General features: G+C 41.4%; 1 protein-coding gene across 4 annotated transcripts in view; it reads left to right on the forward strand.

Annotated features, from left to right (window-relative positions):
- Positions 1-243: 243 nt before the first annotated feature.
- LOC121855722 overlaps positions 244-22276 on the forward strand; it is a 154457-nt gene continuing 132424 nt past the window's right edge. For 3 of the 4 annotated variants that reach the window (XM_042350812.1, XM_042350814.1, XM_042350813.1), the window contains exon 1: positions 244-285. In XM_042350812.1, the coding sequence (XP_042206746.1) occupies positions 270-285 (16 nt within the window). In that variant the 5' untranslated portion in view covers positions 244-269. Of the gene's footprint in view, positions 286-4539; positions 4677-22276 lie in introns of those variants that run through there. The other variant, XM_042350815.1, reaches the window with a different exon arrangement.

Consider the following 22276-nt stretch of genomic DNA (forward strand, 5'->3'; position numbering starts at 1 on the left):
GGGGGGTGGTCATCTAGGAGCCAGTGATGCATACACAGTACAGTACTTGCCAACAGTGTGTAATAGACGTGACCTACTGCCCAAGTGGCTAACGAGCTGATCACTGGGGAAGAGAAAAATAAAAGTAAAATTTACTACTGTACTCTGTTGTACCGATCATAGGACACCTGTACTGAATGATACAATTTCCCTCTGTTGAACACATTGTAAAGCATTTAATAGTAATGTTTTGATTTCCAGGTCTATTCCGAGCCTCTGATCCCTGGACAATGGCGTACTGTCAAGGTCTGTATTCTGTTCTTCGTTTCTGTACTAGTTGTAGTGGACTTGTGTAACCTTAGATTAGTCTCAACTTTATATTTTGTGAGTTTTGCTCTGGGAATGTTTCATTGTTCATTGATGTTGTTGATATTTGCTAATGAAATAGCTATTTATGCCTCCATCTTCACCAAATTTGAGTTGTTCACAAAATTGGAATTCCATCACCGATAGGAATTATAATTAATGTGATTGCTTCAGTTTGAAAAGTATTGCAAAGGCTTTACACAATATGTTATCAAGCTAACTTGTTCCAGCGCATGTTGTGGCTTTAAACATTGATAACTCAGTGATAACTTGATACGTGAAGGGTATTGGGGGGTAAAATAAAATAAAAATTATCACTTTCATATTCAGGGTTCTCAAAAATATATCAAATAGGAGACGCCCTCACATAGGTATTGTCCACCACAAGAAGAGACATGAAAAGAAACGTCAAAGTTCTCCCTGAAAACAGTTTTCTGTAATGGCGCGTTCGACAAGGTAACACTCGAGTTGCTGGTCCATGTTTTATAATCCTCTGTACTCTGTAGATTTCGTGCTGAACAACGGGTCCGACTAATTACCCAAATGTACCCAAATGTAGCCAAATGTAGCCGCAATGAAGTCAAATAATGGTCCTACATGAATAAATCGGGTTACCAATCACTTAACGACTAGTATTTTGTCACGAAGTCACAAAAATTGGAAAACTTACTTTACGGGTTAATAGATCGTGCATGTACTGAGGGCAGTAATTACTGACCGTAGCCAAATGTAGCCGCAATGAAGTCAAATAATGGTCCTACATGAATAAATCGGGTTACCAATCACTTAACGACTAGTATTTTTGTCACGAAGTCACAAAAAAATTGGTAAAGTTAATTTAATTTGAGTTAATAGATCGAGTGCATGTACCGAACCTAACCTAACCTAACCTCGACTAGTATTTGGTGTCACGAAGTCACAAAAAAATTGGTAAACTTAATTTAATCTGAGTTAATAGATCAAGTGCATGTACCTAACCTAACACAACACAACTCAGATTGAATTAAGTTTACCAATTTTTTGTGACTTTATGACACCAAATAATAATCGAGAAGTGATTCACAGCCCGATTTACGCTTGTACGACCATCATTTGACTTCATTGCGGCTACATTTGGCTACATTTGGCTACATTTGGGTAATTAGTCGGACCGCTGAACAACTGTCGACGTGTATGGCGATTTCACAGAACAAATATCTATATCAGTCTAACAACAGCGCCCCTCAGGAAGTTCGACAGAATGTCAGTTAAAGTTGTGACGTTGACCTCAGAATATTAGCATGGTGCCCTGACTTGCTAATGCTCGTATCTTATCACCTCAATAATGCTGTTTACAAATTTAACTAGTTATCGTTATTTAACTTGAAGCTTTTCGTGGTAGATGAGGAATGAAGGGATTTTTATTATTGTATCAAAATAAAACAATTTCATTCGTGTTAGTTTTTTCTGAAACTTTTTGCAGTTTAGGATATGCATGGTAGGCATGGGTCAATTTATGTTCTTGATAGTCCAGATTGTAGTAAAATAAAGCCCCTGGTATCTTAGTTCAGCCTTTCCTGGGATTGAATTTCAGTAAGCCATGACCTCGCTCATCCAAAGCTAAATACTATGCCACTGAGGCCTCGGTAGACATGTGGCAAAGCTAAATAAACAGCCAGAGCAGTGGAGGATCTGCCACACTCCCACAGTAAAGGAGGGTGTCGGTACCTGAGGTTTTCTGACGCGGGTTGTTATCAGGGGCGCGGCATCAACAAAAGTTCGACACAAGGAGCTGACTGGCGTGAGTAGTAAGCAAATTTTTAGAGATGACTTAACATTTTTCAACACATTTTTTGTAAGATAACTAAAATTTGATAACAGTTATAACATGAAGCATTAGGTTAACTTTGAGAGATAGGACCGAATTAGAAGACACCATTTCATAAAACAATAAAGGGTACCTAATTATTCTGTACAGATTTAGTGACGATTACTGGTCCAAAATCCCAATGTGTATTGGATTTTTTTCTTCAATTTCCTGTTCCTCTTCTCGTGCCATGAAAGGTCGCGTGAATTACGTGTTAACAGTATGGTGATTATAACTTGAAACGGCTAGGTATAGAACACGGGAACAAGGTTTAAAATGAACCATAAACTTGGACCAAAATACGTATTGTAAAGGCCAGGAAATATGTGGCTGGAAAACTTACAACAGAGTATATTTAAAGGCGCGATTTAGTATTGAGTGCTTAGGGTTACTTGCAACTGGTAGGTACCGTACGCTGGGATACTGCGACTCGGCTCACTGATCTTGCAACAGACAAGCAACATTTAGGACAACTTTCTTCATTCAGCCCTGAACCAGCGGCCACCATTGACTCTTGTGGTTACCTCTGTCACACCATTATTCTCTTGGTATCTTTGACTCCACGACCACGCTTAGTATATCTCAATAATATTCATAAATAACGAGAACTCTTCCACGCTAACCTTGTCACCATCGTTTCCAGTCACGAGTTGGTTTTGTCGTCAACGTCTCTCGATATTATGACTACAATTTGCGCCACATAACCTAATCAGCTCCTACAACATGATCATGATATAAAGACCCAATGTAACTATGTATGTCTGAGAAACATTTGCCAGGCTGTACAATTTATTTACCAGGCAACATAACAAGACGGTCAGGTCAGGGTTGGGAGTCCGCTTGTGGTCACCCCAGCTCAGGTGACCTAAGTGTGGCACCTCTTAAACGTCAAGGCGTGGATTTTTAAGGGTCTGTAGATTCATTATTTGTACGTGATTGGGAAGATAAAAGAATGCATCCAATAAAATTTAATGCAATTTTGATTTCATTTTTCACTTTCAATTTTGTGTTGTAGCCTCAGGCAGACAGTCACTATACCTCGTTCTTCAGGGGAGAACTTTATATACAAACTTGTGTCTGTTCAAGTCCCCCACATTTCTGCGCATGTCAGTCACACGTATTGTCCTTATTTTTTGCTATATGTGGACGTTGTTACAGTTCATGGGGAATGTTAACGTTTATTATGGTGATGGTAGGCTGTAAATTCGTGTTAAACAGGCTAGCATGGTGTAATTAAAGTCATACTTGCAAACTAGTATTGTAACAACCCGACACAGGGCACATCTGTTTATTTATTTTTAACCAAGTTATCAACTGAAAATAAGAAAAGGAACATTTTCACACACCTAAACAACATTCTTTATACCGAACACGTAACGTGTAATATTATAGTGTGACGTCAGCGATGAGTATGCCAACCAGGTCACCACCTTCCTCAGCTCCTTCACGTCTGACTCATTCATGTCGGGGGAACTTCCTGGCTCACGAGTACACAATATTATTTATCCTCACATTGTGTTTAATATTGAATTTTCTAATACATAATCTCCGTTCTGAAGTGCGAAAAATACTGGCAATGTTATGCTGTACATTACTAGCTTAATTAACGACTTCCTCATACACTTCCGAAAGTTAGGAATCATGCGAGGTGTGTAAGTTGCCAGCAGTGGTTATTAAAGTGAAGAAACTGAGTTGTTCCTCTGTATCAGTAATCTTGTAAATATGGTACTGTAATCATTACGTTGTTTACTAAAGAACAATCATAACTTTATATGTGATTAGTGTAATTTTTCTTGAATAAATTAATAAATATTTGAAAATCAAATATTGAAGTTGATTCTGTTCCGTGACATCACACCTAGGTTGGTCCACTGGAAGTGTGTGTTCCGGTGTGTGACGTGGAGGAGTTACCACATGTTATTTTTTTATGTACGATATGCTTACAAAATTTGGAATAGAAAACACTAGATAGTATAGTGTCATATAAATAAATATATTTTATCAGTAACAGGTATTATATAACGTGGTAATATGAGAAAATAAATGTTTGAGTTTGCCAGTAGCAGCTATTGTGCTCTTACTACCAAATATAGATAAATGGGCGGAGCGTGTGCCAACTTCGTGGTTATATTCGTGCCAAGGTCTGTGAAAAATATAATTATTGGAAAATTAAAGCTTCATTGTGTGTTTGACTATGTAGCTTTGTATGCTTAGAAAAATCCCAATATAAGAAAATTAGTAAAATTTTTCGGAGTGTAAAAGTGGCGATCGGAAATACCCAAGAACTTTATCTAAAATTTGGTGTGGTAGTGACAGTCGCACATGCGCCACTCCTGCTCGTGCCGTCATCTCACTCAGTGTCAATGAATCAGTGAGTACGGTTGTATTTCGACTTTGGCTGACACTGGTGAGGATATTTTCTGTCACGCAGGCGGTTTTCAATATTGTCAGACGGCAGTATTGACTTTACTGAATCAATTCTAAGGTAAGATTTGCTTTACTTTTGTAACGCGTTAGTATGTTTTTGTTTACTGAGTGTATGTTGTAAGTGCAATAAGCCGAGTTTTATTGACTTGCCAAGAGTGTAAGCAAGTCCAGCTGCATTGTGATGTAACTATACATTAACGATATTAGCGGCCTTTATATCATTATGTAGCGGTTTTTTGACTTAAAATTATTCGGCTTCAAAGTTTTCCTAGAGCAAGAAAAAATGATTGCAGGCGTGGAAATAGTTATAACATCTTCGGGAGTTGATGGTTATATTGTTTACGAATAACATGACGTCTGACTACGGTATTTCGACAATGACAACTTATCAGATACTCTATAAATTTGAAGAAATGAGTAATGATATAAAACAACATGGTACACAGCCGAAGCCTGGATGGAACACGGCGCGACCAGACCTCGCAACTATGACACACCCCTCAAGAGACGAGGCTGTTTGGCTACCTGGTAATACCCTCGACCAGCCACTCGGAATACCAATAACAACACGCAACCAAAGTGACGTAGTGGCTGGTGATGATTTTGACCTTTTAATGACTATATCTTAAGTACTTCTCAGGATAGATGACATTTAAAAACATACCGCAGAGTATGACGTCAGAGATGGTTACAAATTTAATATTAGAAATATACCATGTTAACTAAGAGTAACCTTGCAATAAAAGTAATTTACATTTATTCTCTACTGCCAACAACCATATTCTCGACAACACACGCCAGGTATTTGTAGTGTACGGCAGTGTGCAGTATATAGCTGTTAGTTTGCTTTACATTTTATCCGCACTAATTTGTCACGATGGTGGGAGTATATAACGAGCCTGAAGCAGGAAGACTTGTATGGGATAAGGTAATTAAGAACTTTACACCGTCCATTGAACATATGGTTGAGGTCAATACTGACGGTGAATAACACCGTGACTTATCTACGTTTGAATAGTCAAACGACCGTTGAAGCCTTCCAACCATGCCACTCCACCCAACCCCCAATCCCCACCACAGGGAAAGGGGGAGGGCCTTAGGCCTGTGTAGGCTTATTACTGTTGTAAGTTACGGTTCTGCTAGTGTATATAACTGTCGGTAAGTAGTCGTGACTTACCCTTTACAAAGCAGCAGTGTCACTAGTGCTATCAATCATTCCTATTGAAAATATAATCGCGTTATACCGCGTAATTGTGGTCGTGTTTATGTGTCAGCCCAACCTAGCCTAGCGGCCTCTCCCCTCGGTAAGCGTCGCTGTTAGCCTCTCCAATGTGCTTAGTTTGTAAACAGGACCAGCTGTCCCCATCCCCTCTCTCACCCCCTATCCCCCAACATTCCCAGCCTGGGCCATGTGTAATGTTACCCACCACCGTAATTCAGACGTGTTACCACCCTCATGTTTGTTATCACTTCCCTCTGAGGTTTACAACTGGTTTATGTAATGTTTGTTTACCTCCCCCTCCGCCTATGAGTTTCATTTACTATGCTGGTTTTTGTACTATGAAATTACAAGGCGTTGGGTAGTGCGTATGCCATTTTCAGTTGTGCATTTACTTGACAATATCTCCACCGGGCAGAGCTATCATATTCGGTGGTCAAATCAAACTGCTCTATCTTATCTTTTGTGTTCTCTTCAGTTTAGTTATCAGATAAGCCAGAGAGAGAGGGTTGCCGCTCTTCCACAGTGTTGCACATTCATCGTGTGGTCGGTGTGGGAAATGTGGAATGAGAATTTTTTTTACTGGGGTGAAGAGAGAACTGACAACTTTATGAATTGCGGTTATGAACACGTTGAAGTTATAAGCCACATGCAAACTGTAAAAACACACATTTTATAACCACTTGCGTAGAATTAATTGTCAGAGAAAATAGTTTAACCCTTAGGGCAATGTATACCTGCGTGAGATATTATTTTTATATTAAACTGATTAATATTTAGAAGAATAAACCATTGCGCACATTAGCATAAGCAAACAAGCAGTGTGACTCGCTCTTTAGAATGTAAACCATGGTTGACTCTTCAACACTGACTCTATTGTTGTGAGCTTCCACTTGTCCTTTTGTTTTATAGAAATAGAAAACAAATAATTTATAGAAAGAATTTGCCGAATAACATATTTACATTTTGTTATTTAAAGTTTGGAAAGAAATAATGGTTTTGTCTGTAAATCATTATCTTCTAGTTATAGTCAAGTCCTTTGTTTCATTAGTGCAATGTTACCCAAATTAGATGTGACAGTAATGCTATATATATTTTTCGGCTTCATCTTTACTAAATGAGTATTTTCCATGCGCATCGGTGTGTAAATCTCACGGTATTACATAATTACTTATGGTTTGACTAGTTTTGAGCGGCAGGGATTTACTTAAGTGGTAGCTGAATGAAGAAATGGATAAATTTTCCAGTCGTATAGCACTCACCATGACCTGGCCTGGGCGTATCACCGCATTGTCACACACCCCCGCACTATATCACGCCCCGGGCACACTTCCTACACGTTGACGGTAACTTGGATCTCACGAACTGTATACGACCGAACCTAAATTTTATTGTCTGTCTGTCGTGTTATGGATCGATATGAAGATTAGTACGTAGATTCATATGGATATTTAGGTCGACTTCTTGATTTAAAGCTTTCTATCTTTATTTATCAAGAACTAGGAACCCTATACGATTTTGTTTGTTTTTTGCTTGAGATTACACAACCTTCAATGATAGTCTTGTTTATTCGTTTTGTGAAAATTATCCTAAAAAAAAGAGAACTTATCGTGACTTAATAGTTCGTTGGTTTCAATACAAATGTTGTCATCGGATTGGCTGAACTCTACCGGTCGTGGCGAGGATGCTTATTGGTCTGTCGCCACGCTTTTAGTTTTGAGTTAGGATGTAAGGTAAATATAGACTTTACCTACACAAGCCTCTCCCCCACACACGCCTCTCCCCCACACACGCCTCTCCCCATACCCCTCACCCTACACGTTCATCTCCCTACACACACAAACCCCCACATACATAATCTTCGTTTCTCCCCCACACTTCTCCTTGCTCCCACACACTCCTTGGTAACTCCCACATACTCACACACCTCGCTCTCTACTCCCTCATATTCCTCTATCTAATCTTATATACGCTTCTCTTCAACCCCTCTCCTAGCCCCGCCAACGCCCGTATCTCACACCTGTCTCTCACACACACCTCTCCCCATAGTTAGAGTCGCCTGCGGCCTGATGCTCGTGGTTCATTACCTGTGTTTTTCCGTGAGTCTTCCTGTGCATTTCCAGGGGGCGTCCAGGCCGATAATATGGATGATACAACTTTTTCACGTAGGTATTATTGTCAACACAGTTGATTGTTCTCAAGTGTCTGCCCGAACAGATAAGTTAGTAAGAAAAACTTTCATAAGTACAAACACCAAAAAGGGTTGTGTAATATACATTTTCATGTTAATATCGTGAGAACGGTTCAAATCAATGAATGTGTGTGTAGCAGTGAGAGCGTAGTTCCTATATGACTCACTACAACACCTGCTACACATGTGCAGCCACTACGGGTTACATTTACGAGCCAGTAACGTAGTGTACGCGACACACTCTTGGTAAATAACGCCACCATTTATTACCAGTATTAAGTTTTAAAACATTCCGATTTATTTTTGTGGCTTCTCATCCTTAACATTAATCGAGATTATTGTTAAATCATGTTCTCACAGCTTTCAGTTTCATTGTCACTCCTAGTTCAGTAATTTACATAAGGTAGCCGTTAATGTCATACCAGGTTAAGTGTTGCTTATTTCACCTCAGACCTACCTGACGATATGGAAGGGTCTGGTAACTCGTGGTGATTATCTGATGATTTACCTGGCAGCAGCGGTGGTGATACTCAGGTTTACATTAGCTGTTGTGATTATCAAGCAGTTTACATGCCAGTAATGGTGATGAAGTTGAAGTTTACCTTAACTCCTGAGGTGATGACGAGCCAAGTTACGTGTTAGTAATACTGATGACGGCGTGGGATTAAACGAACACTCTGAACGTCGTGCATGTATGTATCTAAGAGAGACAACCTAGGAACGAGACCTGAGTGTGGTGTTCAGGCAGTATGGTATCTCGGTATGTCCAAGCGTCACGAGGGAGAGGTAGAGAAGCAGCGAGCCCTCAAACCACCAAGTGATTATTCTTCGTTATGTAAGTCGTGAATTTTATGAAAGGCTGAATCCTCGCCTGACGTCGAGACCAACTTAAGTTATTTAAAGGGTAATAAAGGTTTTCGGAAGCAATTTTAAGTACCTTATGGAGACGAAGTGCTGTGGTATAAGTGATGTAACCGCCCGCTGTGATACACGTAAACCAAGATGTTAACATGAAACAGTGGAGTGTGACTTACGATTATGTTACTGATGTTGTTAGCAAGATATATGAACGCACAGTTAATATGGGTATAGTCAGTGCGTATTGTCTAGGGATTAGGTGAGGGGTACGTAGCTTGGCAGAGCAGCTAGACATGGGCGCCTTACCATACCTACTTCATCTATGTTTAGCAATACCCGCCGACACTTTACCACCACCCCCCCGCTACACCACACTCTTAAGGGTGTATGTGTGTGTGCGCCTTGTCCTATCCGGCATAACTCATGTGCTAGCCTCAGTTACCGTAAACCTTGGTGGTGTGTGAAGTAGTAGTGTGATATACAAGCAGGAGGTGTAGCCTAGTTCTTGACACGGCGGCGCCTACACGCCCCTAGCCTCATCTCATGCCTGGCGTGCTGCACCCTCCCCTGGGGTTACGGAGGGGGATACTGGTGTGTGCTAGTTGACTTTACGCTTCAGCTTAGGATAGAGTGGGAGTTAACACTTGACATTATTAAGTGTCTGGATGACGTCATCCTCGTGTAAATGTAAACACTTCTACTGAATTTATTATCATTGCCAGTTGTGAATTTTTTTTACACATTTATATTGTATGGTTTTTGTACAGCAGGAAGTGTTACATAATGAAATCCTGAGTGTTTTTGTAATGGAAATGACCTACATTTTACAGTGATGTATGAATGTAAAAATACAGCGGTGACGTAATTCATTGTCGCAATCCGAGGAAAAACTAGCGTCAGGTATATAAGGTATTTAAACTTAATTTAGGGTATAGAATTCTGTAATAAAAAGGGTAAAGTTAACAATTTACTGGAATTGCTGTAATAAAGAAACATGGTTGCAAATTGTGTTATGTTTAAACCACTCAGTCCAGACTTGGGCAGATAAATAATATCATAATCCATCCGTGTGTCTGTCTGTCTGTTTTTAATCATGATATAGTTCACATAACCTCTTCAGTATATCGTGGGGTCATCTACAGTACTCCCCCCGCCGTGACGGGTATATAGGCGGGTGCTCTTGACCTACTTTTCAAGGTCATCTGTCCATATATTGACAAAATGGGGTGATGAGTATTGCCATTTACGTTAATAATTTTCTTCAGGTAGTATGATGTTTAAGGCTAAGAGTAAGTGTAGTGGGGCAGCTTACATACCAGTGTGTGCTGCATAAATCATGGGATTCACTGTATCATAACATAGAAGGAACGTGTGTGTGTGTGTGCGCGTGTGTGTGTGTGTGTGTGTGTGTGCGTGCGTGCGTGCGTGTGTGTGTAATAAATAATAATAATTAACGGTTTATTGAAAGAGTTTGGCAGCCAGAAGGCTGAAAATATACAGTTACATATTTGGGGAATGGGTTACGAATTACAAATAATATACAAGTAACATAAGTGACACAAATAAGACATATAATAACTAGATGGGGAAAAGCTCAAACTACAGTTCATTTCAACATAGTGACAGTGTAAGGAGCAGTGTTTACTGGGAGTGAATACACTGATTTATTACAAGTTATTGATAATTTTTACAATGGTTGGGACTGGGCTGTTCTTATAGCGATCAGTTCGTGCACGTATGGGCTGGATGCGGTTGTGGTGTCGAACAGCAATTCTCGGACAAGGGATCTCAGGTGGTAGTAGGAGCCGGTGTCGGGGATGGTGTAGAAGCTTCTTACCAAATTTGCAGATGAGGTCGTGGTGATGGTCAGTGAGAGTCGAAAGGGTCAGTGTGTTGAGCGCTTCTTGATATGTGGAGTAGGAAGGGGAGAGAATAATCTTGCATGCCCTCTTTTGCACTTTTTCTAGGTGTTTACGTTGTGTGCGTGTGGGCGTGTGCGCGCGTGTGTGTATAAGCGCGCGCGCATGAGACTTCATTCTTTGCTGAACACAGGAAACATCTTCCGTGAGCAATATCTCCTCACAATTCCTTCTAATCCAGAAAATTGCCACATCAATACTTTATTCTTGGCACGAGTGTACAATATTGCTTCCATGAAAAATTAAATGATACTATTACGTTAGGTTAGGTTAGTCTAGGTTAGGTTAGGTTAGGTTAGTCTAAGTTAGAGGTTTAGGTTAGGTTAGGTTAGGTTAGGTTAGTCTAGGTTAGGTTAGTTAGGTTAGGTTAGGTTAGGTTAGTCTAGTCTAGGTTAGGTTAGGTTAGTCTAGGTTAGGTTACGTTAGGTTAGGTTAGGTTAGGTTAGTCTAGGTTAGGTTAGGTACAATACTTTTAGTCTGTCATATTTTACACTGTGGGGGGAATACAACAACTAGCAATCTTGTCCCAGAATAATGACATACATTAACGTGAGGACACCGTATTGTGGTGGTCTATGTCACGAGCTGTTGACGTTATCGGGATATTTGTCTCGTTAGCGTTGAATATTTGTTGAAGTAAAACACTCAAAAGTTTCAGATGGTAGTACTGTACTCTCTCTCTCTCTCTCTCTCTCTCTCTCCTCAGTAGTTGGGTTGCACGTACCAGATTTCCAAGTTTATAAAGTAATCCCCCTCACCTCTGCATGGGTTGTGGGTCCTCCAAGGCATATAGAACCCACGAGGCCCACGGTGGTAGTTGTAACAAGTTGTTGAAGTCCATTAGTGAACGAGTAATTCCCTGGAGTCATTAAGTTAGCAGGAAGAGCTGATTGGTGTTTGCTTCAAGTTGTGGCTCAAATGAAGGCAGGGGGAAGCCATGGGAAATAGTGAAGACTTTGTATGTGTTCTCAAGGCAGATAATATTTCACGCGGTCTCGACTCACTGTACAGGATATATATCGTCTCTGGTCTCCTCTCCTCTCTTGATACACGATACAGTGATTTAAACAATGGTGGGATATATTGGCTTGTGTTTTTTTGTGTGATATATGTAAACATAGGCGATTTATATATTTTTTTAAACCAAGATAAGGAGTTCATGTTTAGGGGTGATGGAATTGAAAGGTAGAGACAGTAGACACCTTCGACTCTACCGCCCATTGGAAGAAGATAAACCTTACTATCTGGGAGAGATTTACTTCCAAGTGGTGTGTCTATTGGCAGCATAAAAATGGGTTAATAATGCTTTACCCCCTTTAAGCTACTTTACTGTACTGTCCTCCCGACCGTTAGTTATGGCACCTACAAAGTAACTTGTTCCACTGAAGAAATTAATTGTTGGATCTAAGTAGAATATGTTTCATGGAGGTAAATTGAACAAGCAGTAAATTTACAGAATCATCACAGTATTATATAGGTTAGATTAGGCTAGGTTGGGTTAGGTTAGGTTAGGTTAGGTTAGGTTAGGTTATTATACAGTTAATACTGAAATATGGTATAGTAACGTGTGTGTAGACTGAGAGATCCCACACTACACCTCCCCATCACCGCCTCCTACATAACCTGTTGTTGTTCCTAGTTTAATTAGGAATACCCCAGGTGTTGTCTCTCTTATCCAGGTTAATAAATGGTTGAAATTGATAAAGTTAGATGTTTAATATACGCCGTCACTTTGTTTCAGCTGATACAGAACCTACTTACAATACCTTAGTTGGTGGTGAAAATCTTGAAGTGTTTTAGACGGATAAGGTACCATTGTGGTAACGTAGTGGTACAGTAGTATAGTGGTACTTTTAAGGGGGTATTCTGTGAACCACTTATATACGGGGTCACTTCTCTGCTGAGTATAATCGTTTGGTGTTAGTGAAATAATAAGTGGTGTCTCCGTAGTGAAGGGATTAATACTGTAAGGGAAGGAAAATAACAAGGGAATTCATGTGAGGCCATTGAGGACTTCTCATTGGCCTCTATAACTCCAACGGAAAAACATTGACAACTTACCGTGAAAGTTTCCCCCACAACTCCCGGTAATTTGCAGACTAAAGTTTCTTCATTGACCTGAATGTAAATAACCCCGGAGCAAGTTTGCCTCAATATGACCTTTGGAAACTATGAAATTGTCTAAGTGAAAGTGTTTTTTTTTTTGGTTTTTTTTTAGTTCGTAACATATTGTAGGTTAGGTTACGTTATGAGATCTAACCTAAACCTAACCTAACCTAACCTAACCTAACCTAACCTAACCTGGGCTGGAGCCTACAAGGTTCATTCGGTAATTATTCGTCATACTTAAAAAAAAAAAGAAGTCGATGCACTGAACTGGTTGACTGAAGCTAAAGAACAAGAAAATATAAACTAAAAATTGGATAAATTATATGATACGGATAATACCTTAACTAGATACATTCATTTGCCACCACTTAGAAGAAGAAAAACAACTACGGTAGATTTTTAATTTTATGGTAAGTCAGCTGAAGTTAGATTTATCGTATATGTATATATATATATCTTTAAGAATCTATCCTTTGGTGTCCCAAGTTCTCCGTAAAAAAAAAAAAAGAAATCGTGTCGGTTTTGCATATAGTGTATACATATTTTTAATAACTGAGCAGCCATGATGATCAAAAGTGAAATATTCTGCTTTTGATGATGAACTCTGAAAGATGGTTTTAAAAAGATGTGATTCTTTCGGTGGGTGAGTGATGAGTCTTTCTGATGGTCATTATACGTGATTTACATTCATAGGCAAATCTCGTGAGCTCTTCATTCAGGGGCCCTCGCTACAGATGAGGGTGAGGTAGGCTTATGAGAGGTGAGGGAGACGTATGAGGGTGGGCTAGAAGTATGAGGGGTGAGGGTGAAGGAGACGTATGAGGGGTGAGGGAAACACATGGGTAGTGGGCTGCCTGGAGGTGGGAGCAGGACGAGGGGAGGGAAGGTAGGGGGCGACAAATTACGAGGGGGTGGGGAAGGGGGATGTGCTAGGATAAAGTGGTGGAAACTGAAAGGAGAGGAGGAGAAAAACTGATGATATATGTGGAGGGGAAGGATGAAGAGAATAGGTTCAGAGGGAAGACTTGAATGAAAATCGATACGTAAATAAAGGAAAAATGAAGAAAAAAAAAGGATATTGGAAGCTTGTGGAAATGTATAAGAGGGGAGAATAAAAGGGTCTTAAAGGTGGTGGTGGTGAGGGATGTAGGTCAGGTAGAGGAAGGTAATGAAAGAGGGGTGTAGTGCTGAGAAGACAGGGGAAGGAACAAGAGGAATTGTCGAGTCGATCATAATAAGATCTGTGAAGTATTAAAGAGAGGTGAAGTAGAGGTTCACTGTCCCCCCCCCCCGAACATTAAGGGCCCTCAACTACTCACCAGTGTTGTCAGAGTCTTGCTAAACAACAACATCGTCTGAGGGGGTTGTTGTGACAGAGGGCGAGGTATTATTTATGACTCTGGCCTTTTGTTTCGTAGATCCTGTTGACTGCTGGAACTGAAGTACGGGTCTAAAATGTAAATATATTCAGCGCGGTTATGTGGCTTCAAAATCAGAATAGGGAGTGAGTGAAAACTATGATAATTGTGGTAGATTAGTTTCATAAATTTGCTTAATTCAGGTCGATCGGATTTCTAGGCTTTCTTGTAAACCTTTTTTTTTTATTACCTACCCGAGTGTTCATTATCAAGAGCAGTATATTAGACCCTTCCTTTACAACCTGTTCTCTCACACAGTTTTATCACAAGTGCTAGTGTGGTGTTCATCTTCCACAAGTATATATACCCAGTCACCAGTACTTGTAGTATGAGGCAGATGTAGTATGGTGTCTGAGGCGCCATGGTATCACGAGTGCCAGAAGTATGAGGTTCGAGTTCTCTTGACGTCACAAGTTCTTTAAGCGAGTGGCCTGGCGATACATCAAGTAAGCAGATGTCAGGAGGCGGGTGTTTTACGACCTTGTGGCTGACGAAGGACTTGGCCGACTGTCATTCAGTGGCAGGCATGTGAACAAGTGGTTATTAATCAGTTGGGAGGACCCTGTTCCTGTTCCACCACCATCATCTACTACTCCTTGCTCCCTCCCTTTCTTCTTCAGTCCTTCGATTCCTCCTCTTCTGTTTGATAATATTGTCTGTTTCTTTCACTTCTCTTTATTTTACCTTATTTTTTTGTATTCAGTTTGCAGTGTTGTAATTATAGTTGTGGGTACTCTCTCTCTCTCTCTCTCTCTCTCTCTCTCTCACCAGGTATTAATAAGCGCTGTACAACACAACATAAATTACCTCAGCTTCTCACCAAACCATTTTTACGCTATATTAATCCTCCAGGGTGTATGTGTGTGGGTAGGTGAGGCGTGTGTGTGTGGGTAGGTGAGGCGTGGGTGTATGTGGGTGAGGCGCGGCGCAGGTATGTGTGTGTGTGGGTGAGGCGCAGGTGAGTGGTCGTATTAAGCGTAAGGGATTAATAAATATTTACTGCTAAAAGGGGAGAGGTTAGGTGAGGTGAGGGATGAAATGGCTCTTACGGAACAACAAATGCTGATGAGAAGAATTATAAAAGAATAAAACTTGTGTGGGAGAATAACAGACAGAGGAGTAAATTATAAAACGGTAATTGAAATATCAAGAGTAAATTACAGGTGAAAAAATCATGAAATGTGAATTTTTGAACACATACTTACCATACATATGCATACATACATACATACATACATACATACATACATACATACATACATACAGACAGACAGACAGGTAGATACATGCATACATTACATACAGGTAGATAGTTACATACATACATTACATAGAAACATACATGCATTACATAGATACGCACATACATACATTCATTACATCCATACATAAATGCATTACATACATACATACATACATACATACATACATTACATAGATACGTACATACATACATACATACATACATACAAAGGTTGTGTGTGTGGTTAAAGAAAGTAATATTGTTCTGCCTCTCCCCCTCCTGTACCCTGGGGAGCTGCAAGAACGAGGCTCCACCAATAACAACAATATTTAAACTATACTGTTGACTTGTATACGTCACAGCCACCCACCATTTAAAGTGAGAGCTGCTGGACTGCTCTGGGTAGACTCTGACCTTAACCAGAAATAGAGTGGCAGCTTAGAGAACCGAGGTAATTGTTTGTTTGTTTGTTTGTTTGTTTGTTTGTGTGTAATAAAACAATTTAATGTCTAGTTGTCTCCGTTGGTGTACGATCGGCTCTTAAATTATGGAGTGAATCTTATCTGGTATTGTTAGACGGAGGAAGGAAGGAAGGGAGGGAGGGAGAAGATAAGGAAGGAAGGAAGGGAGGGAGGGAGGGAGAAGATAAGGAAGGAAGGAAGGAAGGAAGGAAGGAAGGAAGGAAGGAAGGAGATAAGGAAGGAAGGAAGGAAGGAAGGGAGAAGATAAGGAAGGAAGGGAGGGAGGGAGAAGATAAGGAAGGAAGGGAGGGAGGGAGAAGATAAGGAAGGAAGGGAGGGAGGGAGAAGATAAGGAAGGAAGGAAGGAAGGAAGTAAGCCAAATCATAAGGAGGGAGAAGATAAATACAGAATATCCTATATGGCCAAGGAGTGGTTAGCATGTGGCCAGTGAATCTATAGTGTGGTACTATAACCGTGTGGGGTAACTAATCGTGTGTTCAACTTGTCATTTAGCCAGTTAGTAGGTCAGTGGTTGGTGACCTGTAACACTTACCCACAAACACCATGATTAATTAAAGGAAAGCTGCAGAATACAAGGTAGGCTGCTAGGGGAGTCAGAAGGTACTGTAATTATGTTGTATACTGTAATTCCTGAACCCGTGTTGACTTCTGAAATGTCGGTTCACTATTTCAACGTTCGATTCGTGGAGTTGGTGTACATGGTATCAGAAAGACGCAACTGAATGCCACTACGTCGATTATTTTTACAGTATGGTGAATATATTGGTGATGTTATCGAGGGAAGATAAGGGAGGTACTGGCCACACGTGCTGCAGCTAGTGAGGGAGACGAGACTTGCCCGCTGCCTCAGATATTGAAGTACTGTTAGTGCGTCTCGCTATTGCCAACACGTTTCCTAAATTAGCAGTACGCATGAAATAGTACCAATGTTTATCGCATATTGGTAATAAGCAATAAATAGCTCCAGTATTTTTCATGTATTGGCGGTACGCATTAGTAACAAACCCAATTATGTCATGCATTTATGTGCGTTAAAAAACTTCAACACGTTTCGTACATTTTTCATAAACATGATACAAATCCAATAAGTATCGTTCATCGATTTAAGTTGTCGCAAGAAGCACAGTCTCAGAAACTCGGTCAAATACACGATGCTTGAAACACCACTTGGCGGTGGAGGAAGACGGGTACAGGGGTCAATAACTGGTAGATGGACAGTGACTGTAATGGAGATGCCGTAAACAGGAATGGTCTCAATGACTAGCAGTGTCTGGTGGAGTGTTTTACTGACTGGTAGAGTGTAAGATTAACTGGTAGTAGACTTATGTGGTGCACAGGGAAGAGTGCCACAGTGACTGGCAGAGTGCCACAGTGACTGGCAGAGTGCCACAGTGTGGCTGGTAGAGTGCCACAGTCACGGTGTCTGGTGAGTGACACCTTTACTGGAGCCAGAGTAGGGTGTGGTAAGTGACAGTCACCGTGGAGACTCGCCAAGACAAAACAAGTAATCGTTACTGTATGTAGACTGTGGGTTGTGGTGGGAGTCTCCCCGCCAGACTATCTTTAGCACAGTCTCACTCTTGTCTGCCTGTCACCTGTCTGCTTAATTGTTATTCGTCTGTCTGTCACCTGTCTGCTTGGCTGGTAATTGCTCTCCTCTCTGTTTCTTTGGCTGGTAACCCCCCCACCACCCATGTCTGCTTGGCGGCGAATAATTGCTCTGCTTGCTCTGAACTCATTCACTATATCCACCCTGTATACATGGTTGTTATCCGTCTCTTGGGTGCCGTGTGTCTCTTTCTCTGCTTCCGTGTTATTCTTAGTTCTTCCTCAGCTCCTGTTTGGTCAGTCCGTCCTGCTGACGTATTAAGAAAGTCCTCACTGGGAATGTTTTTGTGAATTGAATCGTACATCTTACCTCCCCTCGGCACTGTACTGGACCACCCCGTGAAGCTAACACTGCTACCACCACTACCCTCGGCACTGTAACACACAACACCAGCACTGTACCCCAGGGACTGAACTACCGTAAATAGATATGATTGTCCTGCAGATAAAAATACACTACGCTATTTATAATACTGTAGGTCAGAAACTTCCAGAAGATCTTAGTTATGTGTACAGTAAAGGTATACAAGGAGATAATACACTAATAGTTATTTATACAGTATCAGTCAGTGTTGTTTACAAAGTGATATTTGTATGTGCTTACTGTACACAACCTTAGATAAGGGTGGACTATTCTGAGCCACACGAGCATATAATCAGTGTACTGTAGGTGGGACGCAATGTGTTGGTGCGTAGCTTCGTGTACAGGTGTGGTGGACTGTGGTGATGGTGGGGGGGGGGAGGAGGAGTGAGGTCCCGATAGCTGCTCGCCCTATACCTCCCGTGCAGCTGTTCGCGTGTGTAAAGGAGATGGGGGGGACATGGGGAGCTAGTGTGGGAGGGGCAGGGTGAAAAGGTGTTAGTTTGAAGGAGGATGGTTGATACACCTGCACCCAATATACTGCCAACACTCCCGGTAATCACGTTGCACCTGGGAAGGGTAATGACGTGTACCTGAGGCAGTGAAGGTAATTGTTCCTCTGGTAACTATCAGTGTGTTAATATTATGATTATAGTCCTTAACCTAAACAAGATTACTATTTCATAATTGATGGGTAATTCACCTGGCTACATTACCGGCCTTAATGACCTCGTCAACGGTAAGTAGAGCGAATCAGAACCATAATTACAGTAAAACCGAACATTCACAAGGTCGGGATTGTCATACTAAGTTAGAGGGGGACCGTCTCTGTGGGCGTTGTGTAATATAGCACTGTATGTACCGGCTACATGTGATGTGCCTCGCCCTAGGTATAATGCATTACTCCCGTTGAGTATTTTATCGTCTTTTTTTTAACGTTTTGTTCATATTTCGTGTGGATACAAATTTTGCAGTGGTTAGTAACGGACCAAACGTGTGTGTGTGTGTGTGTGTGTGTGTGTGTGTGTGTGTGTGTGTGTTTGGAAGATGTAAAACTTATCTTAAGAATGTTCACATGATTGATAACATTTTGTACTACATACCTCAGAAGCAGTGAACCGACCCAACAAGGTGCTACATTTCTATCACCTTCCACAAATATATACGGTAACCTTTAAACAGATGCGGTACTGTACACTGGCTGGCTCATATACCAGTCCTTGACATGGGGTAGGATACTACAGGGACGCCAGCTTTCACCTTCTCTGTTCCCGGGAGGCTGCTCAGCATGTACAGTCTGCCAAAGATGCATCGTCCCTCACCCTGGGTCTCGTAATGACAATTTTACCTGGCGAAGTAAGGCTGTATGTAAAGGTGATTGTGATTGGTGGGTCTATTTTCGTCTGTATCACTGTCAGGATAATTATTAAACACACCAAAGGTAACATATTTATAATAAACTATTCATTGTTACTTAAGGTCATGACACGTTTCCAAATGTTTGTATATTTGCTTAAATAATGAAGAAAATATATTAATGAATTAGCAGATCAAGTACAATGAAGGCTGCCACCAGATTCTCAGGGTGAGTGGGAAGACACTTATAGCAGGGTGAGTGGGGTGACAGTAATGACAGGGTGAGTGGGGTGACACTAATGACAGGGTGAGTGAGGGTGATACTTATGACAGGGTAAGTGAGGTGACATTAATGACAGGGTAGGTGGGGTGACACTTATGACAGGGTGAGTGGGGTGATACCTATAACAGGGTGAGTGGGGGTGACACTAATGACAGGGTGGGTGGGGTGACTTTTATGACGGTGAGTGGGGTGACACTGTGACAGGATGGTGGGGTGACACTAATGACAGGGAGGTGGGGTGATACCTATGACAGGGGGTGGTGGGGGTGACACTAATGACAGGGGTGAGTGAGGTGACACTTATGACGGGTGAGTGGGGTGGCCCACTAATGACAGGGTGGTGGGTGATACCTATGACAGGGTGGAGTGGGGTGACACTATTGACAGGGTGGATGGGGTGACTTTACATGACAGGGGTGAGTGGGGTGACACTAATGACTGGGGTGGGTGGGGTGACACTAATGACAGGATGAGTGGGGTGACACTAATGACAGGGTGGGTGGGGTGATAACTATGACGGTGAGGGGGAACTATGACAGGGGTGAGTGGGGTGACACTAATGACAGGGGTGAGTGGGTGACACTAATGATAGGGTGAGTGGGGCACCTGTGACAGGGTGAGTGGGTGGCACTTATGACAGGGGTGAGTGGGGAGACACGAATAACCGGGTAAAGTGGAATTGGCACGATAACAGGGGTGTGGGGGCATCCTGATACTGGTGTAGTTTTTGTTTGAGCCTTATCACAGGAGTTATGTGTATGTATATTATAATTGATCAGAATTAACTCTCTCTCTCTCTCTCTCTCTCTCTCTCTCTCTCTCTGTGTGTGCTTGGAAATGAGGCTGTTCGTTCATCTTAATGCTAACGATTCAAGTGGTGTCAATTGTGTTTGATAAAGTGGTTTAGGACTGGTATAAGGCATGTGGGTCAAGCCTTGGTGGTGTTGTGTGGTCAGCCTGTCGTGCCAGGGTCCAGGCAGGCGGTGGGTGGGTGGGTGGTGACAGACATGGAGGACAATAAGTTGATTAGACACCCCACTTTATTTCACCTGAAGATCAACTACGTGTCCTAACCAATTGCCGTATCCTAAAGCTTAAGGTAAAATAAGCTGGAGATTAATATTTAATTCTTGCCAGTTCAGCTTAAAAATAATACCTGAGGATTATCAAGTAAAGCTGCTTTGGGGAGGTGTGTGTGTGTTTGTGTGTGTGTGTGTGTGTGTGTGTGTGTGTGTGTGTGTGTGTGTGTGTGTGTGTGTGTGTGTGTGCAGTCTCTCGTCTTCACAGTCCACCAGTGCTTTCCTAACCTAACCTAAACGCGTGTGGCTCAGTAACTCGCTCTTTCTCTTCCCCTCTCTTGTGGTCATCTACCTCGCTTCTCTTCTCCCCCTCTTCCATTGTTGTTCATTCTGCACACTTCCCCTCGTTTATCTTCTCCTTTCTCTGGTCTCCCCCCCCCCCTTAACATAGCTAGTCTAGAGCGAGTCATGGAGGGGTGGACAGCCCTTCGTAGTTGGAGAGGTCTTAAGAATGTTTTAAAATGGCTGACTGAATCTAGGTCACAAATATAACTTAACATTTATTATGCGGCGAAAATAACATACAGTAGTACACAGAATCCTTGGAATATTTATTTATTTATTTTTATCTTGAGTGAATGCCTCTACAGAAGTTTAAATATGTGTTGGTTGTAAATTTGAAGCTTAGGTATTCAGTCAGGAGGGATATTCGTCATGTATACGTCGCTCTGAGAATCTGTGTCTGTGCAGGGTAGTCAGTGGGGTTGTGGTGAGCGCGGTGTAGCGTGTCCTGCCTTATCTCCTCTCACAGCTACCCAAGTGTGTCGCCATCCTCTCCTCAGATACCATCACATTCGCCCACTCACACTCTTACGATTTTTTGACGATTATGATTTCAATCTTTAAATCGTAGGATGGGGTGATACGAAGCGCTTGGTTAGGTTAGGTTAGGTTAGGGGTGATACGAAACTCTTGGTGAGGTTAGGTGTGTGCGCGTGCCACGGTACAGTACAGAAGAGAGATGTTTCATGTTTCATCATCCTCCTACACGGGGAGTTAACGCTGACTTGTTGCTTAGTTGAATCATTGTTTAGTAATGACTGCCATGTGTAGCGCTTTAATTCTAGTGTCTGTATATAAACTTGTCTGGTGTTTAATTATTATTTTTTTTTACTAACCGGGAAAAAATGTCCGGTATAACGACTGGAGCTTTTACAGTAGTGGATGGATCGTGGTCTTGTAGGTAAGGTTCCCAGTTTATAAAGCACACGTCGCATACTGTGAGAGGAAATAATAGGATACCACATCTGTGAAAGACATTAACTTTTATTTTTTTGTTATAATTGTTATATTTTTCAGTAATAGTGCGTGGAATTTTCCCAGTCCAGCTATACTCTAACAATTTTACGAGTTCTTGGTAGCTACAAACTGTGTAGAAAAACTATTGCTATTTTTTTTGGGGGAGAGATTTTGCCGTTTTGATTATTTATAGGAAAAGTTATTACTGTATGCTTTTGTTTTTGTTTTGGTGTTTCACGTAAAGTCGTTGATCGCTGTCAAATCGCTGTCAAATATGGTCAAGTCCTGTGAT

The sequence above is a fragment of the Homarus americanus genome, unplaced genomic scaffold, assembly GCF_018991925.1.
Source record: "Homarus americanus isolate GMGI-L3 unplaced genomic scaffold, GMGI_Hamer_2.0 scaffold21353, whole genome shotgun sequence".
Lineage (NCBI taxonomy): Eukaryota > Metazoa > Arthropoda > Malacostraca > Decapoda > Nephropidae > Homarus > Homarus americanus.